The sequence below is a fragment of the Lactuca serriola genome, chromosome 1 (assembly GCF_051521515.1).
Source record: "Lactuca serriola cultivar US96UC23 chromosome 1, Lser_US96UC23_V15, whole genome shotgun sequence".
Taxonomy (NCBI): Eukaryota; Viridiplantae; Streptophyta; class Magnoliopsida; order Asterales; family Asteraceae; genus Lactuca; species Lactuca serriola.
This window is the reverse complement of record NC_136408.1, coordinates 138191100-138208298: the sequence shown is the minus strand read 5'-3', so window position 1 is coordinate 138208298 and position 17199 is coordinate 138191100. Positions and strand designations below refer to the sequence as shown.

The 17199-nt window shown below is 33.2% G+C and overlaps 2 protein-coding genes and 1 long non-coding RNA gene across 3 annotated transcripts; 1 reads left to right on the top strand and 2 right to left on the bottom strand.

Annotated features, from left to right (window-relative positions):
* On the bottom strand, positions 1–1838 carry LOC145062041 (AP-2 complex subunit alpha-1-like). Its single transcript, XM_079009656.1, has 7 exons — positions 1830–1838; positions 1656–1762; positions 1481–1585; positions 1278–1398; positions 783–1127; positions 608–688; positions 1–489 (listed from the first exon to the last, which is right to left on the bottom strand). The coding sequence occupies exons 1-7, from the start codon at positions 1836–1838 to the stop codon at positions 1–3; spliced, it is 1257 nt and encodes a 418-aa protein (XP_078865782.1).
* A 146-nt stretch (positions 1839–1984) lies between these two features.
* LOC145071162 (uncharacterized) lies at positions 1985–2923 on the top strand. The gene is made up of 3 exons (XR_013690268.1): positions 1985–2115; positions 2357–2638; positions 2727–2923. It is a non-coding gene; the product is annotated as an uncharacterized LOC145071162 (long non-coding RNA).
* Positions 2924–8374: 5451 nt separating this feature from the next.
* Positions 8375–15014, bottom strand: LOC145099377 (disease resistance protein RUN1-like). Its single transcript, XM_079036969.1, has 7 exons — positions 14264–15014; positions 11957–13085; positions 11542–11859; positions 10558–11460; positions 9856–10471; positions 9349–9416; positions 8375–8806 (listed from the first exon to the last, which is right to left on the bottom strand). The coding sequence occupies exons 1-7, from the start codon at positions 14836–14838 to the stop codon at positions 8759–8761; spliced, it is 3657 nt and encodes a 1218-aa protein (XP_078893095.1). The 5' UTR covers positions 14839–15014; the 3' UTR covers positions 8375–8758.
* Positions 15015–17199: the final 2185 nt, after the last annotated feature.

Here is a 17199-nt window from a genome sequence, read left to right as displayed (position 1 = left end):
TCATTCAAGGGCTCTTCTTGATTCATTCTTACTTGAATGAAGTCTATAATTGACTTTCTTGAAATGGTTTCTTTTATTAATTGCATAATGTTCCTCCCTCCATTTTGAAGCAAAGTTGTGAAGCTTTCTTGATGCTGGAAAATACGATCTGAAACCCACAACCCCCTGCATCGATTTGATTGCTTCAGCATCCATGGAATTCAACAAGTTGGTAGTCTTGCTTGTTATGATCCACATGTATCCTTCACCCATCATGCCTAACTCTTTTGCCCTGGAAAAAAGATGGGCTGTTAGAGAAGGCTGTGTGTGGACGACAAACACCATGGTTTGCATGGTTTGAAGCTTGTTCTTTGCTGATGAGAGTTCCAGTTTTAAATGAGATGGAGGCAGAACCACTGCTTGAACTGAAGTGAGTGAAGAAGTTGTTTTGTTCCCCAAAAAGATGACTAGGCGACCTTGATGACCTCGCCAGTCTGCTTTGATACCAATCTGGAATAATAATAATTAATCAAAAAAATAAATAAAATCTAATGCAATATATGATATGTGATATATATATATATATATATATATATATATATATATATATAACTTGACTTTTTAGTACTTGAACATAAGGATCTTCATATAGAACTCCACTATCTTTAAGACACAGGGCATGAAATCTTTCTGCAGTGTCTCCTATTGGCTGTGTAAGGTTATCAACAGAAAGTTAAAATAATATAAAGAAATAAATGATATTTATAGCCAATGAGGATAGGACATGTGGCAGACAGTAGTACCTTTACAATATTATCTTGCTCTTCAACAGGTGCAAGAGCTAATGCATCATCTTCACTTACAGGAGGAGGAGGTGCTTCAATAGCCAGTGGGCTTAAAAGATCTCCAAGAATATCAGGTTGAGGGTGGTCAACTTCATGTGAAATTCCATTAGCTTGAGTCAACTCTTGGTCAACGCTCACAGAGTTATGGTCAACGCTGGGGATTTTGAACATACCAAGTTGGGGAGGTTCGCGCTCAGATGTCACCACTAAAGCATTAGAAGCCTGCTGTTGTGTGCGTGACTTGATAGCACTTAGCTCTGCAGTATCAGCTTCAGTGTCTTCTGCTTTCTTGATCAATGAAGACTTCAAAAAGGTAAATCAAAGTCAACAACAATCACCATATCAGATAAATTATTATTATTATTATTATTATTATTATTATTATTATTATTATTATTATTATTATTATATGCTCAATCAATCAATCAATTAAAACCCTACGCTTAAATATACCTCACGTTCAGGGAACTTTGGCATTTCTGCTAATATATCCATCAGGGCTTCACCTTTCCTACTCAATGCAAAATACTCCACAGCTCTTTGTTGTATCTCAGTATCAATGCATGTTTCATATCTGTCAATGTGTATGAAATTAAATATTATCAAATTTTGCATATACAAAAAAAAAGTGTAGCTCCTATTTATTATAAACTCACTTGCTGAATATTGCCCAGATCTGGTTTTGTAATTCGGGATCTGGTGGTTGAGAGTGCATCAAAATCTTTGCGTATGTTGAGAGAAGAATGGATATTGTTGGAGTCCTGTAGAAACAAAAAAAAAAGATGATGATCACAAAAGAAAACATAGATGTATAGAAATAGAAATACTCACGATACAGTAGGAAGCTTCTCATGTATAATGACAAAAATGTCCTTTGGGCTACACCCAGGTCGTCTGGCCAAAAGATGGTTGTATTCTCCAGGCAGATAAGCGCTAACCTGCATAATGACATCAGCATACAATTGTCTATATTTGTGTAGGAAATATAAGATATAATCTACATACCTTCACCATTGTCTCATGTATTGCAGGCTTATCAAGATATTCTCTAGCTTTGAGAGCTGCATAAGGCTAATGATTAAAAAAAGAAAAGTGAGTCAGTAGTAAGTCCTATGACTATTTTCTCCTGTCTTGCTGGTGCATGCCTAACCCTATAAAACCTTTGCTTTTGAGGTACTAACTGTTTTCTCCTGGAATTTTTTTTGCCTGAGATTTTTTGCTGCCAGCTATCCCTTCGGGACCACTCTTATGTATTATGTTAAAAGCACCAATTCAGAAATTTGCTGATTATGTAAGTCAACTTTCCTCTTCCTTTTTGCTTTTTATTATTTATGCACCCTTATGCCACAAATCTCTTTATTTATCATACTAAATATGCAACCATCCCTTATTTTACTCCTAACTTGTATAATTCATTCATGTCAGCTGCATATATGTTGCATAAAATAAATTGGTAAAAGTAGACATGTGAATTATGCATCTGTTATCTCAAATCTTACATTTATTTTTATTTCTGTTATTGTTTTTTCCAGCTTTTAGGTGTTGGTGTCAAGCTTGTTGGCAATACAGTGTGGAGTACCCTCTTTCATCAATTCTTAATAGTGATGTCACGTGAGAAATCATTTTTCTTTTTGTTAAACAAGTCTTTATTATCATGTATTAGGTCATACCATGGGTAAAAACAGCCTTGCCCCTGGTTCCGGGGTTGTCACAAAATACTTGACTTTTTAACTTTGTTTGTGGTTTCATTTAGTAATAATCCTTCTGAGGGGGTGTTTGTTGGGCTGCTTCTTTCAATGTCATTAACAACAGTGGTAAGTAAAATCTTACTACTATGAACCTCTTTTGCTTAAACCTACCTTATTGACCTGTAGCTGATTAAACATTAAATTAATTATGCAGGTTTTGAAGTTTTTGATGGAAAAGAATAGTGTTAATGCTCTTCATAGAAAAGTATGTTGGTATTTTAGGAAATTTGGCTAATAATTTAGTTAATTATATAAAAAATGTTGAAATCTTACATTTGTCTACTATTGGAATGATTATTTGTAGTATTACATTTGTCTACTATTCGAATGATTATTTGTATAACATTAACTTTTGTGCAATGCATTGTATTATTTGTATATGGTATTTTATTTTCCATTATGTGACATAAAATGCAAATTTAATATGAAAATAAGTAAATCCATAAATAATTTTTTTTTTTTAAATTTAAAACTACGATACGCAAAAATGTGTGTCATCTTCATTTATGACATGGCCTTTCTTGACAGGGGCTTTCTTGATACGCATTGCGTGTCATTAACACGTGCGTCGTAAGGTTACGACACGCGAATGTGTGTCGTCTTCCTTTATGACAGGGCCTTCCTTGATACGCATTGCGTGTCGTAACCGCGCGTCGTAAATGCGCGTCGTTTATAGACGACGCACAAAAGCGCGTCGTCTCTCTTTATGACAGGGCCTTCCTTGACACGCATTTGCGCGTCGTCTGAGCGTTTTACGACGCGCAATGAGCGTCGTAAAAGGCCTTTTTTCTTGTAGTGTTTAACATACCAACCTACTTTGTTTTCTTTATATAGTAACAACAAAATTTATAAATTTAAAGAACAATATATATGTTTTGAATTCTGTCATAGTATTATACTTTACAAAATACAATTCCCTCTAAAATAATTTTTCTCAGTAATTTCATCCAAGTTAAATTTGTATTTTCTTTATATAAATCTTTTTAATGATCCTGATTTTTTCCCTCTAAAAGTATATTAATGTTGCACATTATAATTATTATTTTCCAAAATATATCCATTTAATGAGGAATTTAATTTAGTGAATGAAGTAAATGTTAATTCAAACTAGATATATATTCCATTATTATTACACAAGTTTATTAAAAAAATATCAAGATGTAAACATTAAGCATTTTAAAAATAAAGTTTCAGAATACATACAAACGATAATGTTGTACAATGAAATATAAAACTGAATAGACTAAAAAAACTATTAAGACAATTATAGTTATGAAAAATTATAAAGTAAGATCAAAATTATAATATATTAGGATATTTGTAAGTACAATTAGTAAAAACACTACGGTTATTAGAAAAAAATAAGATCGTTAAGATTAGTAAAAATGTAATATATAAACTAAATTATCACAATAGTAATGAAATGTCATTATTTGATATTTCATATAATTGAAAGATATACTAAATTACATTGATGATATACTAAAATTATTCAAAGTTGCGCCAAGACTAATGCAAAGTTCTTACGAACACTAAATAAATAAGAACAAACATAAAAACCAGCACTTATATTCATAATCAATTTAAAATAAACCAATCATAATTTAGAAAAGAATTTCCATTGATGATATACTAAAATTAAATCCATGTAACATTTAACATTCCATAAATTATACTCTATGACTTTATTTGAATAAATGAAATAGTTGTCAATATTTAATGCAGTGAAAAAAACGGTATATTGGTTGTTAATATAGGCTCAAATTAAGTAACCTTAGTATAGAAGGAACGTCTAATTAGAATACTTATGCTTATATAACAATATCATAACCATATGTGATGAAGAAGGTCATTCAACTGATAAAACAAAAAATGTTGTATACAAAGAGGTCCTTCAACGATTATAGATATTTATTGATTTTAATGTATCTTCTACAAATTTTAATAATACCAATAACCATAATGTTTTTTTATAATTATTATGCAATATCTGTAGACATTTGTATGCTTTTTATACGTCCCCCGCGTTTAACGCGGGTTATAATCTAGTATATTTATTAAAATGATATTATCATCACTAGTACTCTTTATATTCAAATTTTAAATAATATAATAAAGATTATTTGTTCTTGTCAATATCTCTATATATGCTTAAAAATATATAATCATCCTCTCATAAGATATATATTTATATTTATAAAAATTTTAATTGTCGTGAGTTCTTCACTCTTATAAATATCAATACTTAATATATATATATATATATATATATATATATATATATATATATATATATATATATATATTCGGTGCAGTTCGATTTTTTGCGGTTTTTGTAAGACTAGAAACCGCACCGCACCAAATATTTTCGGTTTTTGCAAAATTAAAAACCGCACCGTCGATTTTCATTTTGGTTTCGGTTTGCGGTTCGGTTTTTGCTCACCTCTTAGGATTGCTTTAAAAATAACTTTTGGACTTTTTATTTTCCAAAAAAATTAAAAAAATTCAAAAGATGTTTGGCGAGTGGAGAAGTTTTTTTTAAAACAACTTTTGGGCAAGCGAAAAAAGATTGATTCCAAAAGTCATAAGTCATAAATTGTGACTTTTGTGCATTTTAAAAACAACTTTTGTCTTTTGCCCCTTCAAATACTTTTTAAACCATTACTTTTGAAAAAAGTTTTTAATACAAAAAGTTCTTTTATAAAAAGAATTTTAGAGCTAAAAAAATTATCTCAAACACCTTTGAAATCTAAACCAACAAACATTATTTTAAACTAAAAAATTCATAAGTAAACATCATATTAAACTAAAAAAAAATTATAAATACAATATTTTAAGTACAAAACCAACCGGTATTTGTTACAAAAGTTAAAAACAAATAAATAACATTTAAAATAACTTGATGTGATAACTACTATGTGCCAAAAAGAAGATAAAAAATAACATCGTTGGAGTCACCTATAGAAAAAGTAATCAAAGGTGTGCTGGTTGCAACGTCATTTTTTTTTTACTTTGGGAGAAGAAAGATGGTAAGAAAATAAGGCACCATGTTTTTTTTATTTAATTGCTAAAAACCTTATATGGTAATATTTAAAAGTACACCCATTAGGTAGATAAGTTTTTTAAAAACACTCGTACGGTCAAAAACTCGCTTATTTTGAATTTCTTTCTATTTATTTTTGGGTAAATTACATGGATGGTTGTTGTGGTTTAGGGTAATCTGCATGTTTAGTCCCTATCAACTTTTTTTTTAACTCGAACTGTCCCTACTTTATATTTTTGTTGCACGTTTGGTCCTTATGAGATGTATAAAGACTACTTTGCCCTCATTTTATAGAATTCTATATTAATGATTTATTTATTTTTTTTATTAATATATATATTAAATATAAAAATGTTAAAAAAGAATCCTAAACCTAACCCCACTTCCCAATTCCCTCGTTCATGTTTTCTCCTACCTCCCGTCTTTTTCATTCATTGCCTCTTACTCCTACTATCATCGGCCACCAACAACTATTGCCCCCTGCCACCAGATTCCGATGATGGTTGTTTTTCCATCGTGTGCTTCCTTCAAAGCCCACCAACTGAACCATAAAAATCTCAAAATCTCAGAGGATACTGACGATGTTTGCTAAAGAACGAGGAGATGAAGCATGCACTCGAACCAAACAAGACGATAAAAACTTGAGCCATTAGCCTCTTTCCCCATCTTAGACTTAAATTTGGAAGCATGTTATCGAACCAGACACGACAAATACAATAGAGCTAGGTTGCAGTAGGATTGTGGTTCACCTTTGCCCTTTACCCTCGTCGGCGCCCAAACCAAGCCTACAATTATTATATCCTAACATGTTATCATTGATGAGTCGGTTTTCCCATTTGGATCTATGACACCTCACACCAACCCCTTATATGACTTTCTTGATGATCGAAATGCAACATCATCCCTTTTTCGCCAAATACAAATGCTCCAGACACATCAACCCATCCTATGGCTAGAAGGTCTCGTCTTGGTACTTTCAAACCCATTCATCGACTTAATATTCATGTCGATTCCTCCTCTCCATTTCCCCATAATCACTTACAAGCTTTTAAAGATCCAAATTGGAATGATGCTATGAAGGAGGAATATAATGATCTTATCTCAAATAGGACATGGACTCTAGTTCCACGACCTCCTGGTGCAAATATTATTAACTGTATATGGATTTTCAAAAAGAAACAACATGCAAATGGGTCCTTAGCTCGATACAAGGCTAGACTGGTTGCTAACGGTCGTAGCTAACGATCGGGTATTCATTGTGACGAGACTTTTAGTCCTGTTGTTAATAATCCAAATTGTTCTCACCTTGGCTGCTTCACAGAATTAGGCAATCCGTCAACTTGATGTGAAGAATGCGTTTCTTCACAGGGATCTCCTTGAGACAATTTATATGCATCAACTGTCTGGTTTTCAGAATCGGCAACATCTAGATCAAGTGTGTTTATTACAGAGATCTTTATATGGCCTTAAATAGGCACCTCGAGCATGGTTTCAGCGGTTTGCTCAATATATTAAAAAACTAGGGTTTTCTAATAGTCGATGCGACTCATCTTTGTTCATTTATCGATGCGGAACTCATACTGCATATTTACTTTTTGTATGTGGATGATATTGATCTCACAGCTTCTTCCATTGAGTTATTACAACATATTATTTTGACTCTTGGTAATGAGTTCTCCATGACAGATCTGGGCAATTTGAATTACTTTCTTGACATTGTTGTCACAAGAGACAAATCCGGTATGTTTTTGTCTCAGAAAAATATGCTCTTGAGATTCTAGACTGTGCTCACATGCTTCAATATAAGCCTTCTCGCACTCCCGCTGATATAGCTACGAAGCTTGGTTCTATCGGTTCCCCGTTAATGATCCAACTTTGTATCGCAGTCTAGCTGGTGGTCTCCAATATCTCACGTTTACTCGCCCTGACATTGCATATGTTGTTCATGTTTGTACATGCATGACCCTCGGGAACCACATTTTTCTACACTCAAGCGTATTTTACGATATATTCGTGGTACTATTGATCATGGTTTACAACTATATGATTCCCCTGCTCGTGGTCTTATTGCTTATTCGGATGCTGATTGTACTGGTTGTCCTACTACTAGACAATCCACTTTAGGATATTGTGTGTTTCTCAATTCGAGATCTCTTGGCCTTCCAAACGACAAGGTATGATCTCTCGTTCTAGTGTTGAGGCTGAATATAGAGGGGTAGCAAATGTCGTTGCTGAGACATGTTGGATTCCCAATCTTGTGCATGAACTTTTTCAGCCTCCACCTCGTGCCACCATTGTTTATTTTGATAATGTGAGTGTGGTATACTTGTCTACTAATCTGGTTCAACATCAGCGAACCAAGCATATAGAGATTGACATTAACTTTGTCAGAAACAAAGTTGCCTTGGGTTAAGTTCGTGTGCTTCATGGTCCCTTATCTTCTCAGATATCTTCACAAAGGGCTTACCATTTACATTATTTATTGATTTCAGATCCAGTATGAACATCCGTGAACCTCCCGTTCTGACTGTCGGGGGGGGGGGGGGGGGGGGGGGGGGCTATTAATGTATATTTATTTGTGTGTATTTTATTTAAAGTCCACTTTGATTATTTCCTGTAAAGCCCATATGTAAACATATTTATATTAATGATATGAGATATGCATGGGAAAAATACTCTTCATATTTAGTTGTTCCTTAAAATTTTAAAATTAGTCTCAAATTTAAGCATTTTTAGATCATTCGGTGAGTCCTCTCCACGAACACAAAACAAATAGGTTTACAATGTGTTTCATTCTTCAAAAAAAAAACAAAAAACAAAAAGACAAAAACAAAAACAAAAGAAAAACGATTTAAATAACTGAATTAAAGATGAAACAAAAGCACAAACAATACCTTCTTGTATACTCTCACTCAAATATACATGGTCTAACTTAAATTCAAGGCAACTCAACACTGAGTTTGGGTGTTGGTTCAAGATGGGGTTTCGTGGTGGGAATGGTGGATGACAAAGAAAAATTCAAATACCTGAGGAGCAAACCATCTTACTTGTGGAAATTTTGGATAGAACTCATCGAGTTGCAGTAGCATTAGGTTACCCATTTGACGACTGAATCTATTTTCAAATGAGACAGCCGCTCTTTTTCAAGCATTTTCATGTGAAGGATGAGACCTTGAAGATTCCCCCTTACCCTATGAATAAAAGAAAAGTAAGAAAATTTTTAAATTTAATGTCTTATAAGGAGAGTTCTATTTAGGCAGGCACAGCCAAAAATTTGAAATTCCTAATCAACTAAAAATAATTGATAACTGCCAAATATATCATGTATTTGGCATAAAAAGAAACAAATATAATAAAAAAAAACAAAAAAACACTGAATCAGAGCCCTAAATGAAGGAATTAGGGCTTGGTATGTCCATAAAAGGTTAGGCCTGTTTAAAGTTGTACAACATTCCATTGCATTCCATATGCTCCCACTCGGCTACAGAATATTTTACAGTTGCTTGACATGCTCCACATGAGTACGCAAGGATGAGAGCTTCATGCCCCACCTAAGATCTAATCAGACACAAGTACATTTAAATATTGCTATTTTCAAGCATCCATTGAAATGTTATAACTACTTCTATTTTGTTACATCCTAGCCCAATCAAAATATAATAGATAACATATTTGGCTGTGTATACCTTTTATTCATGTGATGAGAGAAAGGTTTGGGCGTTAGAAAGTATACCTCACCTAAGCGACCAATTATGTCCGGCTTCCTTGGAGATAAAGCTCTAAACCACATTCCCTTTTTTTCTGAACAGTTAAAACAGATAAAAAGTAATGTGTTAATTTATACACACACATCCATTTGGACAAAGTAAATCCAATGGGTCCTAAAATATTTATATGATCTAACATGTCAAAATATTTGATCAAGTAAAATAACAAAGCGGCCCATTTAGATGGATCATTGCTTGGGTCTATTCATTTTATAAACTAAAAGTAGAACTTTTATTTTTTATATTTTATAAAAACAAAATCCTATCTTATTATAAGTCAATCAAATCAATAATAAATGGGTGGATTTGAGTCATATGATCCATTTGTTTAAAAGATTTATATTATGATCCATCTATTATAATAAATGGGTCATTATCAATCTATTAAGAGAACTGGGATATAACTGGGTCATTGGTCGGATCATTACACATAAGATACAACAAATAATTTTTTTAATAAAAATAACATTTACCTTGAAAGCTGGGACCATCTGGAACGAATTTTCGATGATAGGGAAACAAGTGAATGCCATCAGCAAAAAACCGCATATTGTCTAGGATGTATTGTCCTGTTGTTGTTTGAAAAGGAGAGAGATCTCCACCAATTATGTGATTCCATGACTTGTAATAACCCAATACATCTTCTTCTTCTTCTCCATCATCATACACAAGACTCACCCCACACTCCTTTACAAGTTCATCATCTGGCTCTGTAACAGTAACATTAATGTGGTCACCAGCTTCCATCTCATTCATCCCAAACATCCAATGACTTAACATCACCCAACAATTTCCATCTACAATAACTCTGTCCATGTGACGCTCGTATATCCACATGCGGTTCTTTGTTATATTACTAATTGTGATCATTGGTGAACGTGGGAACTGAGGATCATATGAAAATTCCAACCACTCATCTATAGATTTCAATGTCTGTACGTAGCAGAAGTTGAGTGCTGTAAGGTTTTTTGGAGATGATGATGGGATGGTAAATGATATTGATGTCCCAAGACTTCTATACTTAAACCAACTCGGCATCTTCTCCTCTTCATACCACGTGCTGAATATTCCAAATTCATAATACATTGTCTGCCACATACAATCACATTAATTAATCACCATAATAATTATTTTATACATATTCACATAAATAAAGATAAATAACTACATAACACCTGGATTTTAGATTCCGGAGAGTTAGTTTGCACGCCTCTCTCCTTAAAGAAGTCTACATTAGTCCATCCCAAGCTACGTAATACCTTTTCCTCGACACATACCATTGCTTCTATTTTGAGCATACCTTCAATTTCATATGACCAAGGTGTATAACCTACCCTCCAGTTTGATGATAATTCTAGTGGAGACATTTCGGGATCAAATACAACTTTTTCTACAAACTGCTGTTGATCAGAATAGAGCAATAACCTGCTTAGTGTACGTGGAGGATGCTCAACTGACTTCAGTTTTTCACAGTTATTCATGCTAAGTATCTCAAGCCTAGGAAGGGTTCTCACACAACTAGGCATGGAATTTATAGGATTGCCATCTAAATATAATTCCTTTAACATGGATAGGCAACTCAAGTCCATGGGAAAGGATTCATCAGACAAATTGTTATTTGCAAGCGACAAACTTACTAAAGACCATGATAAAGAACTTGAAAACAACTTCAAATCACTTGGTATAGCACGCACAAAGGTAGAGGAAGAGGTTCCTTTGTATATGCCAATGTCACTATCCTTGCACATTTCCAGTGATTTGATATCCATATTCTTGATTCGAGATTCACCTAGATTGCATCCATCTAGCAACACAGTTTTAACCTTTTTTAACATTCCTATGATGTTTGTAAGATTTTCAAGCTTGTCGCAAGAGCTGAGATCCACGAAGAAAAGTTCAACACATTGATCAATTGATTCACAAACCTCAAGCAAACTAATGCATTTTCTAACTATTAACCTCTCAAGTGCAGGGAGTTGGTCAAAGTCACCAACACTACGAAGTTGTTTACAAAAACTTAAATTAAGAATTTTCAATGAACCAAGCAACTTTTTGTCTTTTAAGCATGACCCGTCCAACTACAAAAAATGGAAATAAGTTAGAACAGTAAAGAATTTCATAAACTGAACATGGAAAAATGATAAACAAAGATAACTTACCTTTTGCCTCTTCTCAAGTCGTGGATTACTATAACAACCGACAAATGATTCAATACTGCTGTATGACATGTCAAGAGCAACAAGATTCTCCATAGGTAAGTCTAAAGGTATAGAATTTAAATGAAAACCATGCATAGACAAGCCTCTTAATTCCTCTGGAAAGTTTGCATAGGATCCATTCATATGCACATAATTAAGTTGTAGTAGCATCAAATTATCCATATTAATCAATGCATCTGTCTTTAGCTCAAATGATGCATCCTTCTCTTTCTCAAGCATTCGCATGTCAAGGACAAGGCCTACAAGATTTCCTGTTCCCTAAGAAGTAAGAACAAACACAATTCAAATAAAAGAATCAGAAAATACAAAATACTTTGGATATACACACTATTTGCAAGCTTACATGGCCTCTTACCTTTTTTTGTTTTAACACTTTGAATGACTCCTCATGACACCATAATCGACTTCGCTTCCATGGTTTGTCAAGTGATTCTTGACGTATTAAGCATCTTCCCATATCTTGAATTAACTGATGCATGTTTAATTCGTTGTTCCATCCAATAGTAAGAAGGAATTTGTCAATGAGATTTGTGATCCCAGATTTCGTGTTTATATCACATGCCTTTAAAATTGTTTCACTAACATCTCTATCTATTCCAACAAAATAACAAGTTATGTGCTTAAACAACTCCTTATCATTGTTAGATGGCAAAGAATCAAAGCTCATTCTCAGGACATTATTTATAGGGGAACTTGTTTCTTTCTTTAGAACTTCTATACACCCTTCCCAATAGGCTACATCTCTATTGTGTAGAGACTTGCCCAAAACTTCAAGAGCCAATGGATGTCCTTGACAATAATTCACAAGCTTATATAATACCTCTTCATAACCTGTCTTAGGATAGTTGCACATGAATGCATGGACACACAAAAGTTGTCGTGATTCAGTCTCATGTAAGCTTTGAAGCAATACCTCTGTCTTCTTGGGTTTTATATTTGATTTGAAAAGTGCACAACTCTCTGTCAACCATGCGTCCTTTGTTGTTATAATGATTTTGCTTCCCGGGTGAAAACCTTTGCTTCCAAGCAATGCATCCAACTGATCAAGAGTACTGATATCGTCAAGAACAAGAAATACCTGTTTATGAGCTACTGCATTCTCTATCTTTGAGGTGTATGCTAAAACATCATGAACTTTAGTTAAACTTGTTTTTGAAATGTCACCACATAGTTGTTCTTGTAAATCAAGCAACCCATTAAACTTTCCATCACATTTCCTACTAATATCTTCAATATAGCTGCTTGTATGGAATTCACGACAATGTAACCCATAGACATATTTAGCTAAAGTTGTCTTTCCGATCCCACCCATACCCAAAATAATGAGTATGTCTGCCCTATGAGAGGATCCATTTTTCAACCATGAAGTGACAAAGTCAATATGATAGTCCATCCCAATAAGTAGTGGTTGAGCGCTCCTTAGGGGTACTTTTAATCTACGGTAGATGTCCTTCACAATTTCTCCAATAAACTCTGTCTCGAACCTGAAAAATAATTTAATAATAACTTCAAAACAAAATCTACAAAAGTAACTAATAGATTAGGAAATTTTAATTTATCCAAAGATCCAAATCAATTATATAAAAGCTATTAATTTTAATTAGGCTCTTTGCATCAAAACCATATTGTGTTTTCACTTTCTAACAATAGCATCTAGAGTGTATGGTCATAAATATATGTATAATAAGACCAAAGCCGCATACCAATGTAAGACAAGATTTCACTAACGGGCCATTTAACTTGATAAGGATCCTAAACCACTGCCACACACACGTAAGCCATATTTTGGATAAGCCTAATGAGCCTAAGCCTTGGATAGTCCCCAGAAGAAAAAGATACAAGGAAGGACATGTAGTGAAATGTGTGTGTGTGTGTGAGAGAGAGAGAGAGAGAGAGAGAGAGAGAGAGAGAGAGAGAGAGAGAGAGAGAGAGAGAGAGAGATTGTTTAGTGAGTAGATTTTGCATAATGTCAATTGTCTAGAATTTTCCTTGGAGAATTATTGTTCATCAGCTTCAATCTTAAACAGGAGGAATCCACAAATTGAATTTCCTTGTTGATTGTTTTGAGTCACTTGCTTTCAATTAATACACAGATCTCTTGTTTTGAGTTGAGAATTTCAAATATCAAGCTCTACCATAACTTCACTATGTTTCTATAAAACTATCAAACTTAACTATCTATGAGGTGCGTCTAAAAAAAGTAGGTTATCTTTTACTACTTACAGGTTATCTTTCTAGAATGGTATTTTATGTTTATTTTTTACGATTACGTCTAAAAAAGGGCCAGTTATGGTATTGTATTTTTAATAGCTGACCCATAGCAAACGGTTAAAATTGATTTTCAATAGAAGCATATAAAAAGAATGACATGGTTTATTTAAACGGACTAACCTATGATAAATTACTAAATGCATAACAAATGTGAAAAAAACTACCAGCATGTTGACTCTAAACAAACTCATTTATCATTTATGAGATCACATAATTGAAAACATAGATTCAACTTTGTGCATCTTCTTTATTCTAATACATCAAATATACATGTCTATTTAATGATATTAAAAAAACTTATTGAAATGCATAGGGAGAACACAATATTGATATTTCATGCGTTAATTAAACAAAATTAAAGACATGAAGAAACGGGTAAGAAAGTAGCTACCTTCCATTGACATCATTTCCTTTTAAATTAGCAACATCTACAAGTGCTTTATTCCATTGTTCCATCTTTTGAGCCCATCGACTTCTTTTATTTGCATTTCTCTCTGCCTCCATTGTCTGTTTATGCTTAGCCATTGCATCTCCAAAGCTACTTTGTTGCTTCCTGACATGTGTGGGCTCCACATGATAAAATATAGGGATGACAATATGGTTGGATGTGATACGCTGCTCAAGGATCAACACCAATTCATCCAAACACCATGTTGAAGAAGCATAATTCTTAGACATCACAATAATAGAAGCCCGAGATGCCTTAATTGCACTCTCCAATTCCGGTTTAAGATCTTCCCCTGTGTCAATTTCTTCATCATCCAAGAAGGTAGTGATATTGGCCTCTATAAGTGCCTCATAAAGGTAATTGGTGAAACTAAGACGAGTGTCAAGACCTCTAAAACTTAAAAATACGTCATATCTATAACCATCAATTGATGAACTATGGCCATGAGTTGATGGACTATGGGCATGAGTTGACGAAGAAGATGAAGATTCTTCTGGAAGTTCAGATAGAACAACCATTATGAGTGGTGGGTTATTAACTCTTCACCCTTCCCATGATTTTGTGTATCTATTTAAATAAATTTCACCTTATTTACAGGGTGTATCTCAGTAAGTTTGGAAACATCTCCATACGTTATCTGTTATCAAAGTTGGTTTCAACTGCTTTCCTCACTTGTGCTTCAATGTCAGGATCTAGTACCTAATGCCTCTGCATAAAATCCAAAATATTAATATCTACTATATGCAACTTAAATTTCATCAAATTATTTGAATTCTAATTGTGTTAATATAGCACTTTTAATTCTCAAACATCAAGTTTCGAGTTGATTTTGGAGCTATATACCGCGTAATGTGTATGTGCGTTTTAACCCTTGATTTCGATCTGATTAACCCACATAAACATCCCTACTATTGTCTAAACAAAATCCATTTGAAGTTCACCTAACCAAATCACCACCAAATACCATTTTGTAAACAACTACAAGATTCATTAGTACCCCCAACAAGGGAAATTGCAATACATATAGGAAATTTCAAGCTTGCACTAGATACCAACAAACAACTAAAAGATCTAAACAAAAAAAAAAGTTAGTTTCTTGACATGGTTGTTCATAGATCCCAGAAATTAGCAGCACAAATCTTTTCAGCTTCGAAATTCTTTATCACTAGATTTATTATCAGCATACATCAAAAGGATTCCAACTAAAAAGTCATCTCCTTTCTAAGGTTCGAATTTCAAACACTCAGAAGTAACTGAACGACAGTAATTGAAACAGACAAAATTCATTATCTGTTAACGAAATAAACAAATGATTATGATGTGATTTATGATTAATAAGATGAAATTGTCTAACAACATGTGAAACTAAATTGTAAACATGTCCCTTCATAGTTACCTCAAGGAGACCTGACACAGTGAGGAGGTTGAGCAAGATGACCGCTGAAAATTACAGAGGTTTTTTTGGCAGGAAACCGGCGAGTCAACGAGGGAGGAAGGGAGACTGCCGGAGAGAAGTTTGCTTTATGAATGGACGGTGTTCTTTTTTATGAAGGTAAATTGGGGCGTATTCTAACAAAAATTTTAAAGTCAGCGGGGAAACGGTCAAACCGCTAATCAACACCAGAGACTGAACAACTAAATTGTTAACATGTTCCTTCGTAGTTACATGCCTTACGCTCGAAGCTGTTCAAAGTTTTGATTCTTTTGATTTTATTTTTATATATTTATTATTATTATTATTTATTTTTTTGCTGTAACTAATGATATTTATGCATCAATAGTATAGATTAAATAATAATTATATTTTTGTGTGTACTAACAAAAATCACCAAATTGTTTATAGCAATTAAATTAAATATCCATTTTTTTTGTTAGTTTATCAAAATTACGATTTCACTTAGTTTGTGAACCATGACCGGGATGTTAAATGATCATTGTTATTGAACCCTAATGTCTTATTATCTTAAATTTGAACAAATCATTTTCACAAAAATCTCGAATCCTCCATAGACGTTAACGTCTTTATGTAATTACAAAAACCACCAAATCTATTGAAACACTTAAATGAAATATCTTTTTTTTTTATAAGTTTAACCAAATGACTATAGGGGTCACCACTTTTAGTTAGTTCGTGAATCGTGAACATGATGTCGAATGATCATCATTATTGAAACCTAATTTCTTACGGTCTTAAATTTAACCTAATTATTTTCGCAAAAAACAAAATCATCAAAACTTTTGAGGATCATGAGTTTTCTCGAATACATCAACTTTCACATGGTTATAGTATTACAATAGATTATGACCTGCGTAAAACGCGGAGGAATATATAAAAATGTACATATAAAGGTATAAAAAAGCCGACACTAAAAAAAAAGATAAAGTAACAGAAACAGGCTTAAACATTATTGGTATCATTGAAATGTCTGAGAAAAAACAATGAAACACTTGAATATGTATAATCGTTGAAGGACCACTTTGTAGATAAAACTTTTTGTTGTATTAGTTAGATGAACTCCCTCGTCATATATGAGTTCCTTCAATCATGTTTTACTTGTGACGCAAGAAACAAAAAAACATATAACTGAAAATGAGTGAAGACGGGCCGACACACCTATTTTTAGTGTAAGTTTATGGTTGGAAATTCTAGATGTCTTAAAACCATTCAACACAATTGAAGAGTAGATTGATTCCTCAAAAAAATCTAGTAACTCTGTCTCACGTAAAGAATTTGAACTCATATATTTTTTCCCTTTATCTTTCATAAATCCTAAAATGTAGTCATAAGTAGCATCAAATTCTTCATTTGTAAGGACCAAAATAGGTTTATCTTGAAAATATGATGGATCATCAAGATGATTTTCAAAGGATGGCTAAAT